Source organism: Corvus hawaiiensis, chromosome 24, assembly GCF_020740725.1.
Source record: "Corvus hawaiiensis isolate bCorHaw1 chromosome 24, bCorHaw1.pri.cur, whole genome shotgun sequence".
In the NCBI taxonomy this organism is placed as follows: Eukaryota; Metazoa; Chordata; class Aves; order Passeriformes; family Corvidae; genus Corvus; species Corvus hawaiiensis.
In genome coordinates, this window is record NC_063236.1 from 6079250 (window position 1) to 6094716 (window position 15467).

General features: G+C 59.6%; 1 protein-coding gene across 6 annotated transcripts; it reads left to right on the forward strand.

Annotated features, from left to right (window-relative positions):
• The first annotated feature begins 634 nt into the window (after positions 1-634).
• PTPN7 (protein tyrosine phosphatase non-receptor type 7) lies at positions 635-15467 on the forward strand. 6 transcript variants are annotated; one of them, XM_048327834.1, is made up of 11 exons: positions 635-1038; positions 2925-2990; positions 7157-7385; positions 7733-7916; positions 8331-8415; positions 8937-9013; positions 11218-11355; positions 12100-12210; positions 12741-12898; positions 14299-14412; positions 14943-15467. In XM_048327834.1, the coding sequence occupies exons 3-11, from the start codon at positions 7255-7257 to the stop codon at positions 15034-15036; spliced, it is 1092 nt and encodes a 363-aa protein (XP_048183791.1). In that variant the 5' UTR covers positions 635-1038; positions 2925-2990; positions 7157-7254; the 3' UTR covers positions 15037-15467. The 6 variants fall into 6 exon arrangements, with proteins under 6 accessions (XP_048183791.1, XP_048183789.1, XP_048183792.1 ...); XM_048327832.1 differs by lacking the exon at positions 2925-2990 and having other exon boundaries at positions 635-765; positions 858-1038; XM_048327835.1 differs by lacking the exon at positions 2925-2990 and having other exon boundaries at positions 635-1072.

A 15467-nucleotide genomic window follows, 5' to 3' on the forward strand; every position in this document is an offset into this window, starting at 1 on the left:
GTCCAAGTGCTCCTTGAGCTCAGACGGGTTTGGAGCTGTGATCACTTCCCAGGGGAGCCCGTTTCAGTGCTCAGCCACCCTTTGGGTGAAAAACTTTTTCCTTTCTAATTTATACCTCCCCTGACACGGATCCAGCTGTTCCTGCTAGTCCTGGTCACAGAGAGCAGAGACTGGAGCTGCCCCTCCACTGCCCCTCATAAGGATGCTGAAGAGCTCAGTGAGATCTCCTGTCAGACTCCTCTTCTCTAGGCTGAACAAACCGAGCGATTCAAAGAAGAAAACAACCCAGCAGTTAAGCAGGAAATCCAGGTCCTGAACTCTTCCTCTGGTTCTCCTTGAGGAGAGGGCAGAAGCACAGGGGCTAGCAGGATCAGCGGCAATACCTTGCCAAAATGAACCAGCAATTGCTTCATTGCTCCCAGCTCAAGCCACAGCAGGAGCAAACTCTGCACAGACCGTCACCGGCCACGGGAGAAAGGTCACACAACCACTGCCTCCGAGTGGCTGCCCAGGTCAGCTCCATCCCGGCGGGATGCCCGAGCGTCCAGGCTGGCCGGCAGCGCTGCGCTGCGGGCTCTGAGCTCCCGCAGCCCCGCCAGCCCGGGAGGATGCTCTGCCGGGGCTGTCCTTGGGAACGCGCTCCCGTGGAGGACGCTGGAATAGCGAGCCGCTGCTCCCCGGAACAGCAATCCGCGGAGCTGCTTCCCTCCGCTCCCGGCTCCGGGCTGTCCCCAGGCCGGCGGGCGGGTGGCTCGGGCCCCCCAGGTAAGGTGCCCCACCTCGGCTGTTCGCTGCCCCAGGCCGGCTCCGCGGGATGCTCGGGATGACCGCACCGTCCTCCTCTGCCCCGCCGGCAGCCGATCGGCCAGTTCGCACAGCGTCTGCTCGGTCCCGAGGCAGCTGCTTCACCTTCAAGCCTGCGAGCGATGTTTCGGCAGTGGAGGAGATGGGCTAATTTCCAAAAGCCTGCAGGACATCCTGACTCCCAGTCGTGTCAACGGAAGCAGGACCAGCCCTTCCTGAGTGCCGGACCCAGAGGTGAAGGGGCCTGATGGGACCAAGCCGTGGTGTGGTAGGCAATCCTGGGGAGCGAGACCACTGGGAAGCGCCTGTGCTTTGGGTGCCAGCTCAGTGCCTGCCTAGGCTGAGGTGACTTTGGGGCTACCTCCTGTCTGGAGGGGGTGAGGAGAGGTGCTGGGGTGTGTGTATCAGGGCAGGGAGGCTGCATGAGGAACCCCGTGCTCAGGGGGCTGGGGGGGGCAGAAATGGGCATAAAGATTGGCTGGTTGTTAGTGGGAAAACAGGTCCCAGTCTGGGGCTGGAAGGTGCTCCTTGCACCAAGGGAACTGGCTGTGAAATCATGGCCAGAGGTGCGAGATGACCCCATGGAAGTGGAGTTTTAAAATGCAAGTGAACAAACAGCAAGTACCAGTCAGGGATAAATCCAGATCTTCCTCCCCAGGGCAACTACTCCATAGGGTCCCCATGTCTTGCAGGAAGTAAACCCACAGCTATACAGACCCTTCAAGGCCCCTGAGACTCTGTCACAGAGCTCTCTAGTCCTTACATTCCAACAGATAATCCTAATGCACAGATGTCCACGGACAGAGGACACAGGGGATCCCATGTCTGGCACATCCCTGGTTGGGCCAGGCTGAATGGCTGCTGTGGTAACAGCTGGGACTCTTCCCTCCATGTCCATCCCTCCGTCGCCAACCCTCCCAGCACCACTCTGGGCATCATCATCACCCCTGACACCCCATTGCTACCAAGGTCAGAGCAGCAAGGAGTGCTGGGGGACAAGGGATGTTCTTGTTCTGGGACCTCACCAGTCCTTCCCCACCAGGGGAGGGAGGCAGGAAGGTGAGTGGCACAGCAGTGACCCTATGGGACCCCCTGCCCAGAGCCATTTCCTTCAGTGTTGCTTCCTCCCACCCCCTCCTGGGTTTCACCCTCTGGAGACTGTCAGGTTCCTCTTTGCTGACACCAGATTGCAATGGCTGTCCCGGCGTCCTGGTCCTGTCCTTACAGCACACTGACCCTGGCTTGGGATCTGCCCCCAGACTGGACACCGTCTGTCCTCAAAGCCAGGTCCTCCCTGGCCCCAGCAGTCCCTGCTTGTAGGCCCCAGCAGCTCCCTCTCTGCTCCCTGGGCCAGCCTGGTGCAGCTGGTGCAGACCTGGTGATGTGACACAGGACAAGCATGGCTGCACACGAAAGGCACAGTCCATGGCCAGAGCATCTCCCAGCTCTTTGCTCCCCACTGCACCCTTCTGCAAACCCAGCTGGTGTCCCTCAGGAGCAGCCAGCTGGCAGCATCATGTTCCAAGCAGGGGCTCAGAGGTGGCCGGAAGTGATGTGCCCTAAAGTGCATTTGGGGGGAGGGAGGGAGGGCATGTCTGGACTTCACTGCCCGAGGTCTGTGCACGCCCGCACGGATGGGCACCGATGAGTGACCAGGGATGTTTGCTCTGCACGTGTGGGTGTGCACCTGCTGTGTGCCCCAGCGGGGAGGCAGGAGGGGGCAGGTGTCATTCCCAGGAGGGCAGCAGACGTAGGTGGGTGCAGCAAGGTACAGGGGAAAGCTTGCTGCCCCAGTGGCACTGAGAGCTGAAAAATGCCCTGGGTCAAGCAGTGTGTTCTGGCTCCATCTGCTTCTGGTCTCTCTCATATCCAGTCTGTCTCTACCAGCTCATGCCTTGTTTTCCACCAGTACCTTCATTTTCGTGCTGGGGGTCTCCACAGGTCTGTGTCCCCTCCCATGCTCTCCCTTCAAATGCACCTCCTCAGCATGCTGGTGCTTCGGCAGAAGGGAGGAAGAGCAGCCATGCTGGCAGGTGGGAGCACAGTGAGGTCCAGCTGTGCACCGTCAGAGGCAGCTAAGGGTCAGGACATCTCAGCAGTGCAGACTTTTCTGCTCCTAGGAGCCTGGGCCATGGCACATCTCTGGACTACATCCCTACTTCCCTCCTGCGTTCCTTCTATCCTGGGTGAGTTGCCATGGCCAGGACAGGCCCCTCAGTCGCCATTGGAGTTTTCTGCATAAGGAAAAGCCAAAGGGGGCCAGGTGTGGTTTCCAGAGGCTGTATCCTGGGTGTCCTGCACAGGCACGTGCATGACTGGTAGAGCCAAGCCAGCAGCACAGGGAGGTCTGTGAGCAGCACAGGGAAAGTGCTGCAGGGCTTTTCTGGGGACATCCCTGAGCATGAGTACCTTGGTGTTGTGATGCTTCAGAGGCAGAGGATACGCTGCATCCCAGCATCTCAGTTTCCTCTTTTTACCCTGAGCGTGGTCCATTGTCATGACCAAATTCGAGTGGAACCAAATAAGCCATTTTGGAAAGGAAGTGCATCAGCATCTTTCCTGAAGCATCCAGGGGCAGTTCATGACCAAGGCGGAAACTGGCAGGAGGAAGAAGGGATTTACTGCTGAAATCCTTTGAAATGCCCATCAAATCTCTTAAATCACACTGGGCCACAGATCACTGAGACAAGCAGTGCACAGGGAGCTCCTGGCCTCCACAAAAGCCTTTGTTCCATACCCCTTTTGCGGCTGGAGTTTGCGTCTTGCAGAAAATCATGTGTTGGTAAAAGGTTCCCATTCCCTTTGGGTAAAACCAGCCTAAACCCAGCTCCCAAAGGCCTGTGCTGTCCCGGGTCTCCTGCTCACTGTGCTCTGTGCAGAGGATCAGGATGTGCTGTGGTGCCTCCCGGGTCCAGCGAGGGACCCTGGACAGCCCCGCTGTCACAGCCCCGCTGTCACAGCCCCATTGCTCTGCTCCTCTGGGGTGCTGGCAGATTTGTGGCTGTTCCCTGGACCCTATGAGGTCTGTGAGGGTCCAGCTGTCTCCACCCTCCCTGTCACAGGTGGGGATGTTGGGAGGGAGTGTGGGCGCACAGGTGTCACTGACACATTCCCAGTGACTTCCATGTGCTGGCGGCCCTGTGGCATCTGCCCCAATGCCACACTGAGCTTGTCCCCCGCTTGTCCACCAGTGGCAGAGGAACAGGGCAGTGAGGAGGCAGCAAGATCAGATCAGCAAAAGGCAGGAAAAGCAGCTCCAGGGGTTTGCATCTTGGCTGCATCCTCAGGAATCCCTTAAGCTCAAAGACACCCAGATGGGACAGGTGCCCTCTGCACTTAGAGGGCAGATACAGTCCCAGCCTCAGGACACTTCTGCATGTCTGACAGCCTGCTACTGCAGCACAGAACCCTGTTTGTTTACTCTGGTTCCTACTGAGAGCAAGTTTATGCAGCCACCTTGTTAAGTCCTGCTGGTCATCCCAGCAATTCCTGAGTTCCGTCAGGGACAGGTGGGAAGGAAGGGCAGTGTGTGGTGGGGCTGCCTCTAGGCCTTACAGCCGTGTTCGCTCATCCCACCTAGGGCAGGGAACAATTCCCCAGTCAGTCTATCCTCTGGCCACTCCAGGATCTGCAGGTCAGACACAGGCGCTGGTGGCCTTTCCTCCAGGATAAGGCTGTTCTGCTGCTGGCCAAGCCCAGCACTTTGCTCTGGAGCTTGGGCCCTCTGATCTCCTAACCCTTGGGTAGAAGGTGGCACTGGCAGGGTCTCCCAGGGTTGCCCAGGGAAGATGTCCTGGCACACCTGCAAGCACACACAGGCGTGCACGGACACAGCTCTCCAGCGAGGTGAGCGGGCACCGCACGGCCCAGGGACAGCACGGTCACCACAGTGAGCTGGGCTGGAGTGGCTCTGGCCGGGGCTCCCCGGGGCAGCGGGAGGAGCCCGCGGAGCAGACACGGGAAAGGTGTTTGGGGTGCGTGTGGCTGGGGGAAGCAGCGGGAGCTGCTGCAGCGCAGCGGGGTGGGGGCTGAGGAGGAAGGAAGCGTGCAGAGCCCAGGCAAGAGCAAACAGGAAGAACCGTGGGGATGCGTCAGGAAGGATGTGCAGTACCCCAAGGGCAGACCTGTCCTACCTGAGCCAGACCCCTGAGCCAGGGACCTTCCTCCCCAGATACACCCCTGCCCTGCCCTGCTGGGGAGGGGGAGCCCACACGTCTTCCCCCGAGGTACCCAGGGATGGTTGTGGGTGCAGAGGGGTGTCCCCACATGGACATGGGTTGGGGGACGGTGGGGTGGCACAAGGAGCACACTGCACAGGGGCAGGCACTGAGGTGGGAGGCACTGAGCGAGTCCTGGCACATTCCACAGCGGGATGGGGACAGCTGGGCACGGCCTGGGCGAGAGGACACGGGCAGGACAGCAGGCATGGGAGGATTCATTCTGGCTCCCTGCGGGGCAGGTGGGGTCTGGTGCCCCCAGAGCAGCAGCACTGCACCATGCCAAGCATCCTGCCTCACCCCTCCTGCCAGTGGTCCCCCATGGCTGAGCCTTGCCCATCCCTCCGTGCCCCACGGGTGGCACCAGTGCTGGTCATGGCTTGTCACAGAGGGCATCAAGCACACCCCACCAGCCCCATCGGAGATGCCTATGGAGACACTGCAGGGTTTTGGGGGAGGCCAGGCCGTGCCCACAGGCGCAGGACGAAGGTGGGGCGGTGGGGAGCAGGGCTGGGTGTGCAGGCGGCCCAGCAGAGCCGAGCTGCAGAGATGTGGCCGGTATGTGTGTGGGCGGCAGCCGGGGTGGGGGAGAAGGAGGGAGAGGAAGCAGCAGAAGCAGCAGCTCCTTTGATAAGCAGCTTCCTGAACACTTTCAAACCGTGGTGTCAGACCGACACGCGCGGTGCCTGCGGCCTGTGCCGGGACCGACCAGCCCACGCCACAGGGCAGCAGGTAGGCAGCCCCCCAGCCCAGCCCAGCCCAGCCCAGCCACGCTGCCCGCTGGAGAGGAGACCCCCGCCGGGCAGCGCCGGGCCCTGGTGCCCAGGGGCGGTGGGCATGTGCTCGTGGACAGGCAGCCCCAGGCAGGGCTGGGATGCTGGGCAGGTGATGCGAGCACTCTCCCTGCAGGTGCTGGCAGCTGAGGTACTTCCCAGGGCCCCTCTGCTGGCGAGGGCATCTCCCAGGTGTTTCCTGGCTGGAGTGCGAGGGACAGCTGCTGGGATGGGAGCTGGGCTGTCTCTGGTCAGGATCTCTCCTGATGCTGCCGCTCCTGCTAAGGAGCTGCTCTTGTCCTGCCTGTCTGGAGAACACCGGGACACCCTGCATGGGGTATAGGGATGATGTGAGTGGCAGTGGTGGCACTGCCACCCCCAGAAATGCCACCGGGCAGCAGGGAATCATGGGGAACAGCTCCTGCCCTAGCTGTGTTCCCAGCACCATGTGGACCCCGGCTCTCCACAAGACCTCCCTGAGCAGATGGGCTGCCTGGGATCCCACTCTTCGCCCACCAAGAGCTCTGACTCTGCATCATTCCCTGTCTCTGTGGGTCTGTCTCCTCCTCATGGAGGCAGCTGGGGATGAGCAGGAGGCTCAGGATCCCAGGGTGCTGCCTGCCCCATGAGGAGCTCTGCCTGGAAGTGAATCAGCATCACCTGCACCTCCCCAGCCCTGCCAGGGGCTGACCCGTAGCTGGTGATGGGGAGAGCCTGGCACCTTCCCCAGCCCGGCTGCCCCATCGCCTCTTGCTCAACCACCCAGATAAAGCAGCTTCCTCTTGACAGTTGCTGAGACCCACAGGATGGAGGAGGCTGTCCCAGGGCCATCCCTCCCTTGCCAGAGCCATGAGGCTGCTGAGGGTGCCTGGTCTGTGTCTCTGGGCAGCAGGAGATGGCCAGACTCCGTGTGGTGGCTACAGCCACCTCGTGCCACCTGCTGGACACTGCTGTGCTCACACGTTCCAGCTCTCATTCTTCCCATCGTGTCCCCAGGCCGAAGCAGGGGGATGTGATGGGGAAGGGCTGGAAGCGCAGGGCATGTGCTTCCATGGAGGGGAAGAGCTTCTGGGGCTCCCCCAAACCACACCACACCCTGCCACCACACAGAGTGGGTGTCCTCCCCTCAGGGGAAGCAGGTGCTCCTTGGTGCCATGCCCAGCATCACCAGTGGTGCCCGTGTGGGCTGCAGTGCTGCAGGCATCCCCGAGGGTGGGTGTGCTGGGAGCTCTCCATCTGCCTGGATACGGGGGCTGGGGGTCCTGGTTCCAGGACAACTGAGGACTTAAAACCCATCCCTTGCTTGCAGACCATCTGCCAGGGGCTCCACCCAGCCTCTCACATCTGCCTTTTCTTTTCCAGCTGCTTTTCCTCTGATGGCTCCATGATTTCCCAGGAGCTGAGGGCCCCCCGTGTCCCCCCGCTGTGCTTCAGGACGAGGGCTCCGTGGCTGCTGCAGCATGGTCCAAGCCTGCTTGGTGTGCTCCAGAGTTCATAGGGGCAGCCTGGCAGCCCAGGCAGCTGCAGCAGACATGGACAAGCCAGACAAGCCCAGTCCCTCTGCCAAGAAGCACGTGCGCCTCCAGGAGAGGTGAGTGTGGCTCCCCCCTGGCCGGGGTACCCATGGCACTGCTCATCCCCAGGGCTCCCCTAAAATTCCTTCCTGCCAGCCCTCTGCCTGCCAGCCTGTGCAGGTGCCAGGTCTGAGTGTGGGGGCAGCCCTGGCCCCCACCCAGCCCAGGACAAATCTCGACACCGTCCTTCAGGGGCTTCCCAGCCAAAAGGCAAAATGATCAGCTAGTTCCTTGTTCCCCATCTGCCGGGTGTCTATCTGGCTTTTGCTCAGTGTGGGGTGATTTTATCTGATGATACGGGGGGTGGGCTGTCCTTCTGTCCCAGCGGGGCAGTAGGTCAGCCAGGGACCCCTCTGCCTTCCAGGAGGGGCTCCAATGTGTCACTAGTGCTGGACATGAGCTCTCTAGGGAACGTGGAGCCCATCCAGCCTGTCTGCACACCACGGGACATCACGCTGAAGTTTCTGAGGACATCCAGCCACGTGCTGAGGAAACAGGAGCTCCAGCAGCACGCCCAGAGCCTGGCACAGCTCCAGGAGGAGTTTTCGGTGCGGTGATTCCCTCTCTCTCCTCACAGGAAGGGTGGCAGGGGCTGGCGGTGGTGGGACTGACAGGGGTGAGCATCAGGCTCTGAGCCCGGCTGTGCCCCACAGCCCCAGTGGGAGGGCAGGGGGTGTGGGCACACAGAGGGGAGGGGTGCCCGGGTACCACCTGCTCCTCGGTGCACACATGTCCCATTGGGGTGCCTGGAAAACCCTGTCCTGCCCTCCCATGCCACCCTCTTCTCCCAAGGTTGCGTCTCTGGAAGGAGTCCCACCACAGCTGGACTCATCCCAGGAGCTGGCACCTCTGGTGATGCCCCTGGGTTAGCTCTACCCTGCTGGGAGACCAGGTCTGCCACCACCAGGGGACACAAGTGGCAGCGAGGGGCTTTTCCTTATTGCTGGTTTCTCCCCCTGCAGAAAATCCCACCCAACTTCGTGAGTCCGGAGGAGCTGGAAATCCCTGGACGTGCCTTCAAGGACAGATACAAAACCATTCTCCCCAGTATGTGCCACTGTGACCCTTTGCCTCCCACTTGCCTGTGTTTGCTTGTGGGTGAGGGTGACTCAGAGCAGCCCTGGCACTGGAGTGGGCACTCCTGGGGTTCTGCCATGCCTGCTCCTACTGCCCGTGCTGCAGGAGCTGGGTGCCGTGTTCCAGGGGGTGGGCACAGTGCTGTGGGGTGGCACATGGGGAGCTGTCCCTGGGGTGGGTGTTACTTGTCCCCAGGGCACGGCCTTAAGGGTGTAAAGGCTGAGCATGTTCTGGAAGGACTCAGCTGGGCTCTGGTCAGGTGCTGTGGGGATGTCCTGAGGGGACACTGGGGATGAGTTATCCCACCTGCTCACCACGGTACCTGCAGGTTTGGGCTGCAGCCAGGCTGTGCCCTGCCAGGTCAGGGAGGCTGAATGGGACAAGAGCAGCTGTGAGGGAGGGTGCAGGCAGCTCTGAGCATGGCATGCAGCAGGAGGACTCAGCCTCCAGGCAGGATCAGTCCCTTGGGCAATACCTGCAACATCTTTCAGATCCTGAGAGCCGGGTCTGCCTCAGGAGGGCCAGGAACCAGGAGGAAGAGAGCTACATAAATGCCAACTACATCACGGTGAGTGTCCTGCCAGGGCCTGCAGCCCAGGACTCACAAGGCACCGGGCTGCAGCTGCCACACTGCGTCACGTGCTGGACACTGTCGCCTGTCCCTTAGCTGGGCCAGTGTGACTTCTTGTGAGACCAAACCATAACAGGATTGCTGGGAAGGCCTGGATTTTTGGTACCTTTAGCAGTTTTATACTAGGAGAAGTGGCTGGAGATGGAGGATGTTTGGAGCTGTGAAACAGGGATTCCTGTGTCCTGTGGCTGCCCTGGGGCAGCAGACTTAACTTGCCAGCCCTTTTGGGGCTGGAGAGATGTGGCTCCAGCTGTGCAGGGCAGACACGCTGTTCCTTTTGGGGGGGAGAGTCTCCTGAGGGAGCTGCTCTCAGCTCCTGGGCAGATGGAGCACCCCGAGAGGCTCCCTTGCAGGGGCTGCTCCATCTCCTCCTCACACACTAGCCCATGGTCTGGAAAAGCCATGGGAGGCAAGCTGTGTCAGCAGATTATGGCAGCTCAGAGATCCTCAAACCTCACACATCCTGGGATTTCCTCTCTGCTCAGGGAGCTTGTGGCAATTTCCCAGGAGGGGAGCTAATGAAGGTGGGGTGTGGCTTATTTTTGGCACCCAGTGGGGTCCCTTTCCAGCGACTGAGAAGTCCCCAGACCCTAGGGTGTTACTGAGACAGCCTGATTTTGATATCCATCCCTGTGCCAACCTTCCAGGCTGCAGTCTCTCCCACGACAGGATCTCGTGTCAGCCAGGTGCCAGCTTTGCCTGGTGGGCAGGCTTCTTTCTGAGCAATTAATCTTCAGCACCCTTCCCTTGGGGCTGGCCAGGGCACTGGGAAGCAGAGGTGGGGCCGTGGCTGCTGTGAGTGCTTGGCAGTGAGGGAAAGCAGGGCTTGGGAAAGCAGCCCACAGAAAATGCTGTCTGGGGTGGCAGACAAACCCCTGGGAGGTGCTCGGAGGGTGTGGGTTGGAGCTGGAGGGCACTGAGGAGCATTTCTTTTCTGATGGTGCTTGTGGCTGAGATCCACTGAGACAGCAGCACCCAGCACCCCGCAGGGAGGGTCAGAGCAGTTTTGGGACAGGAGCACTGTGCCCAAAGCTGCTGGGAGGCTTGTCTGGTCCGAGGGCAGTGTGACCACGGGCAGCAGAGGAACTGTGCCTTCCCGAGGCAGCCTGGCAGCGTGCAGCTGCATGCCAGCTGACACTGGCACTCTGTCCCTACAGCCCAGGCTGTGCCTGGCATCCCCTCTGTCTCACATGAGTGCTGACTGTGCTGCCCGTCCCCCTGGCACACACACCTGAGCACACCTGTGCCCACACACCCCTGTGTGCAGCTGACATTTCCTGACCCCTTCCTTCCCCTTACCTCTCCAAGGGTGTAGCAGTGCAGGAATTTGTGGGCACATCAGAAAAATCAGCAACCCAGCCTGCCTGGGCATGCCTGGGAGGCACAGGAATCTGGGAGGGCTCTGCAGGCCTTTGATCAGCCCCACCTGGGACTGATGCTCTTCCTGCTGCTGGTGTTCCATGAAGTGTTTTTGAGCATGGGGTGGTGGGGAGAAGGTGGAATTCCCAGGGTTGACACCTCCAGGTCTCCTGAATGGAAAATCATGTTTCCTAGGAAAAAAATGATCCTGAGGCCTGAAAATAGGGCTCTGCAAAATGTTCCTGAGAACATTCCTGTCCCTTAGCTGGGCCAGTGCGACTTCTTGTGAGACCAAACCATTAGCAGGACTGCTGGGAAGGCCTGGATTTTTGATACCTTTAGCAGTTTTATACTAGGACAGGAAGTGATTGGAGACAGAAGATGCTTGGAGCTGTGAAACGGGGATTCCTGCTTGTCCTTGTGGAAACACCCACAGTGAGGAGTGCAGCTCCCTGTGTGAGCTTTGCCTCGCCAAGGCATCCATCACGCTGGCTCTTGTCACACTGATAGCCTGGGGATGCTTGCAGGCACTTGGGTGTACAAGGCCAGCTTCAAGGACTTGCTCCTGGGTGAGGGGACCAGCGGGATGGGGGGGAAGCCGGGGGGTTCCTCAGCAGATCTATAAAAGCTTTTTAGGGACAGGTTTAGTAGGAAACAGCATGTGTGGCTCAGCCTCTAAACTGTAGAGGCAGAAAAGCTTCATGAGGGCCGGAGTGGCCTGGAGACAGGCCCCCCTCCCCTCGAGGCCCCCCAGCCTCCCTGACGGGCCGTGTGCTGGGCAGGGCTACGCGGGGCGGCCCCGGGAGTACATTGCCACGCAGGGACCCTTGCTGAACACCGTGACCGACTTCTGGGAGATGGTGTGGCAGGAGGAGGCGCCTCTCATCGTCATGATCACCGAGCTCCAGGAGCGCAAGGAGGTACCGCTGACCCTCCCCGGGCTCAGGCACCGCCCGGCCAGGGCACAGGGGGAGCGGGGTGCTGATGACAGCAGAGGGTTGTGTGAGGCCAAACGTGGGGTCTGTGCACCCACTTAGTGTGCTTTCGTCTCAGAGGATTCCCTGATGGATCACAAGTGGAGGAGAGAGCCCCAGGGCTGCAGCCTTGGCCCTACCTGGCAAAGCTTTTCCTCCTCACATGGCTGTGTGCCCTGGGCACGCTTTACCAGCTGGATAATAGGATAAAAACACCTGGGGATGGGGCAGAAGCAGTGGGCAGCAGTGCCCCTCTGGCCCCCCAAGCTCTCCCCTGGGCTGGGAGCTCTCAGCCAGGGGATCCAGCCGGGATGGAGCTGACAGCACCTGCCTGGGGGAACTGAGAACTGGAAATTCTCCTGTCCATGTCCTTGCTCCCTTCTCTCCCAACAGCCTCCCTGTGCCCTGGGTCCTGCTGCGTCTGGAAGCTTCCAGGGCTGAGGAAGGCTGTGCATCCCTGGGGCCTGAAAGCCAGGGCAGGGCACGGGAGAGGGTGCAGAGCAGCAGGTGCAGGGACAGGGATCCATCCCTTGCTTGCTTTCCCTCTGTATCACCCTACATCCACCTTCCCCGCTCTCCTACCACCCCCACAGTGATGCCCCCTCCCAAGAGCACTGACCCAAGCACAGTTCAGACATCCAGGGGGTGCCTTGAGCATCTCCACAGCTACAAACCTGCCTTGTTCTCCAGAAATGCGTCCACTACTGGCCCGAGAAGGAGGGCACCTATGGCCCCTTCACCATCCGTGTGCAGGCAGTGAGCGAGTCTGTGGAGTACGTGGTCCGGGAGCTCTCCATCCAGGTGGGTCAGAGAGGGAGCACGCTGGGGCCCAGCAGTGCCCCTGACACCCCTGGGATGTCCAGTGAGATGGCAATGCTGTGTGACAGGAAAGAGCAGGGTCCATGATTCTCAGGAGCCCCTCCTGCCTGGGGAGGCTGGGAGGGAGCAGGACCCAGCCCTGGGCTACAGAGGAGAAGGGGTCAGCTGGGCAGCACCACCAGCCCGGTGTTTGTGTGCTGTGCTGTCGGGCTCTGCCCCATGGGCTGTCTGTACTCTCTGGCTGACACCAGCCTAAAGGATCCTGCTTTGCCTGGACGCTGGTGACAGTGTTGGAACACTCTGCATCTGTTCTTGTCTTCTGGGATGGGACACATCCATCGTCTCTGGCCCATGGGTCTCTCCCTCATGTCTGGCAGAGGCTCAAAGAGGGATTTGGGAGGAGGGTGGCAGAGATGGGTACAGGCTGCCTGGCCTCTGCTGGAGCTGCGCTCCACGTTTCATTTGGCCCCTGCTCTCACATCCCGATTTCTCTTTGTTCTGTGCTGGAGAAGCTTGAAAAGGAACGCCGCAAGGTCAAACACATCCTCTTCCCTTCCTGGCCGGACCAGCAAACACCTGAGTCAGCCAAGCCCCTGCTGCACCTGGTGTCCAAGGTGGAGGAGACTCTGCAGACTGCAGCCAGCCCAGGGCCCATCGTGGTGCACTGCAGGTAAGGGCTTGCACCTCACCTGAGCCCCATCTGTGCTTCACCTCGGGGTCAGGCTGCAAATGCCTGAGGGGAAAATCCCACGTGAGTCCTCATGCACGAGTCCTGCTGTGGTGCAGAAATCCTGGGGCACAGCCACCCCACAGCAGAGCTGTCAACCAGCAGCTCCTGTCCTGGCAGCAGGATGGTGGCAGATCCTGCACCTGCGTCCATGGGCAGCTGGGTGGGAGCAGGAGAGGTCTGCATTTGGGACCCAGCCACCAGCCCCACTGTACACCCACAGGTCTGGCTCTGGAAGATCCTTGCTTGAGCAGGGAGATGGAACCAGATGACCCCATGTGATGCCTTTTCCCTGGTCCTAGAACTATGAGCCAGACACAGTTAAGGGATGAAAGGGTTCTTACTTCGGTATTTAATAAGGATCCTTATGGTGCAACAGTTTGTGAAGGTGGAATACACCAAAATGCACACACACGGTATATCACATATATAATCTTCTACACCTTATAAATTAGCATATCTGACCAAGATTCCCCAATGAGGAGCTTAAATGAATGGTGTGACATCTCCTTATTCTAAAGTATTTCCTCCCAGATGGGCTTAATCCTAGTTTACAGGATATCTTCTAGAGGGGCCTTGCTTTCTCAAGATAGCGTAAGGCTTTTCGGCCTCCAGCTGTGAGGCCTTTAGGATGTTTGGTCTTCTCGCTTAGCAGAATACCAGGACTATGTTAAGATATCAGGCTTAAAGTATTACAAGTATGTATGCTAAGAATACTGGGAATACATAAGAGGTATATAAAAAGAAAAGGCAAAAAATCATGGCATCACAAGGCCGGTCCCTTCGAACTTGACCCATTCTGTAATTCTGTGATTCCTGCTCTCTGTGTCACCAAGCATGGCCTGTGGCTTGGATGTGGAGCCATGTTTCAGGACAGCCCTCCTGCAGGATGTGGCCTCTGCCTGTTTCCTCTCCTTGCTAAGTGAATTTGGGGACAGTGGAGCAGAGCACCCAGTTGTCCCTGTGGAACACGCTCAGCATGCACTGCTGCAGGCTGAGTGCAAAGCACGGGTGCTGGGGTTAGAGCCCAGCTGGGAGGGGAAGGGGCTGCAGAGCCCCCTGCACTGCACAAGGACGGGGCACAGACTGGTGTTGTGCTTCCAGAGCAGCTTCAGCTGCTGTGCAACACGGCAAGAACTCCTTGCCATGGCAGAGTGACCCCAGCCCACGGCTTTTGGTGCCTGGCTGAGAAGCTTGGTCTGGCAGCTGGGGCCAGGACCCCCTCATCCCTCTAGGAAGAAATCACAGCAGCAAACCAATCCAGGAGTGCATCCAGCTCAGCAAGATGCAGGTGTGGGCAGTGGATGCTGTCGGTGCTCAGCACAGCTGTGTCTGTCCTGCAGCGCAGGCATTGGCCGCACCGGCTGCTTCATCGCCACCAGGATCGGGTGCCAGCAGCTGAAGGACAAAGGGGAGGTGGATATCCTTGGAATCGTGTGCCGTCTCCGCATAGACAGGTGGGTACTCAGAGCACGTGGCTCCTTGGAGGCCTGGGAGGAGGGGTGTGGGAGAGATGTGGCAGAGACATGGGGATGGGCATCCCAAGGCGACTATTTCTGATGGAAACCAGAAGGGTTGCTGGAGGATACAGATGTGTGGATGGCAAACAATTCCCAGTGCTGGGCTGGTTCTGCTGTCAGAGCTGCTGTAGCTCTGACCTGAGGACATGAGGGAGAGTAAAGGGGCTGGGAACCTGGCAGCCGTCTGCTCCTCCCTTCCAGCTCAGCCACTAAACCCAGAAACACTCCATCTGGCCACTTTTGAAGAAGCACAGGTGAAAATTAGCACCAAATCAGTTGCTAATCTCATTTTGAACAGCCCAGCAATGCTTCTGAACCTCTGCACTCTTTGGGCTGCTCTGGTGCCTGTTTCAGAGGCATCTTGACATGGCTGGTGAAGCAGGAATATCTGTGCCCTGGGAGCAGAGAGCTGGGAACAGGGTTCTGTGTTTGGTGAAGCGTCAGCAAGCCCTGCCTTTCCCTTGCAGAGGTGGGATGATCCAGACGAGCGAGCAGTACCAGTTCCTCCATCACACACTAGCTCTCTACGCTTCCCAGCTGCCAGAGGGGGAAGGCCGCTAGTGCAGGGCTCCCACCGGGCTTCTGGCTCTCTGCTCTGACCTCTCCTGCACCAGCCTCGGGGGACACCTTCACCAAAACCTCTCCTGATGCTGCCAGGCCACAGAGCAGCAGCACAAACGTCCCTCAGGATGAGTACAGCTGAGTGAACCCACGGGGACGGTGGCTTTGGACCCTGGGGATGAGCAAGGTGTGGTGGTGTGGTGGGTGCTCGAGGTGGCCACTGCTGCCGGCTCGAGGCAGATTTCACCCATAGAAAGAAGCTTTGGCTTTTGAGAGGTGCAAGATCCTGAAGCAGAAGAGCAAGCTGTGCAGAGGAACTGCAGCTGGCAAGCGCCGGGAGCACGGTTTGCCTTTCGGCTGCACTCAAATGTTCACCCCGTGAGACGCAGCGCTGGTAGAACTACCCCGAAATAAACGGAGCCTCTGTCCTG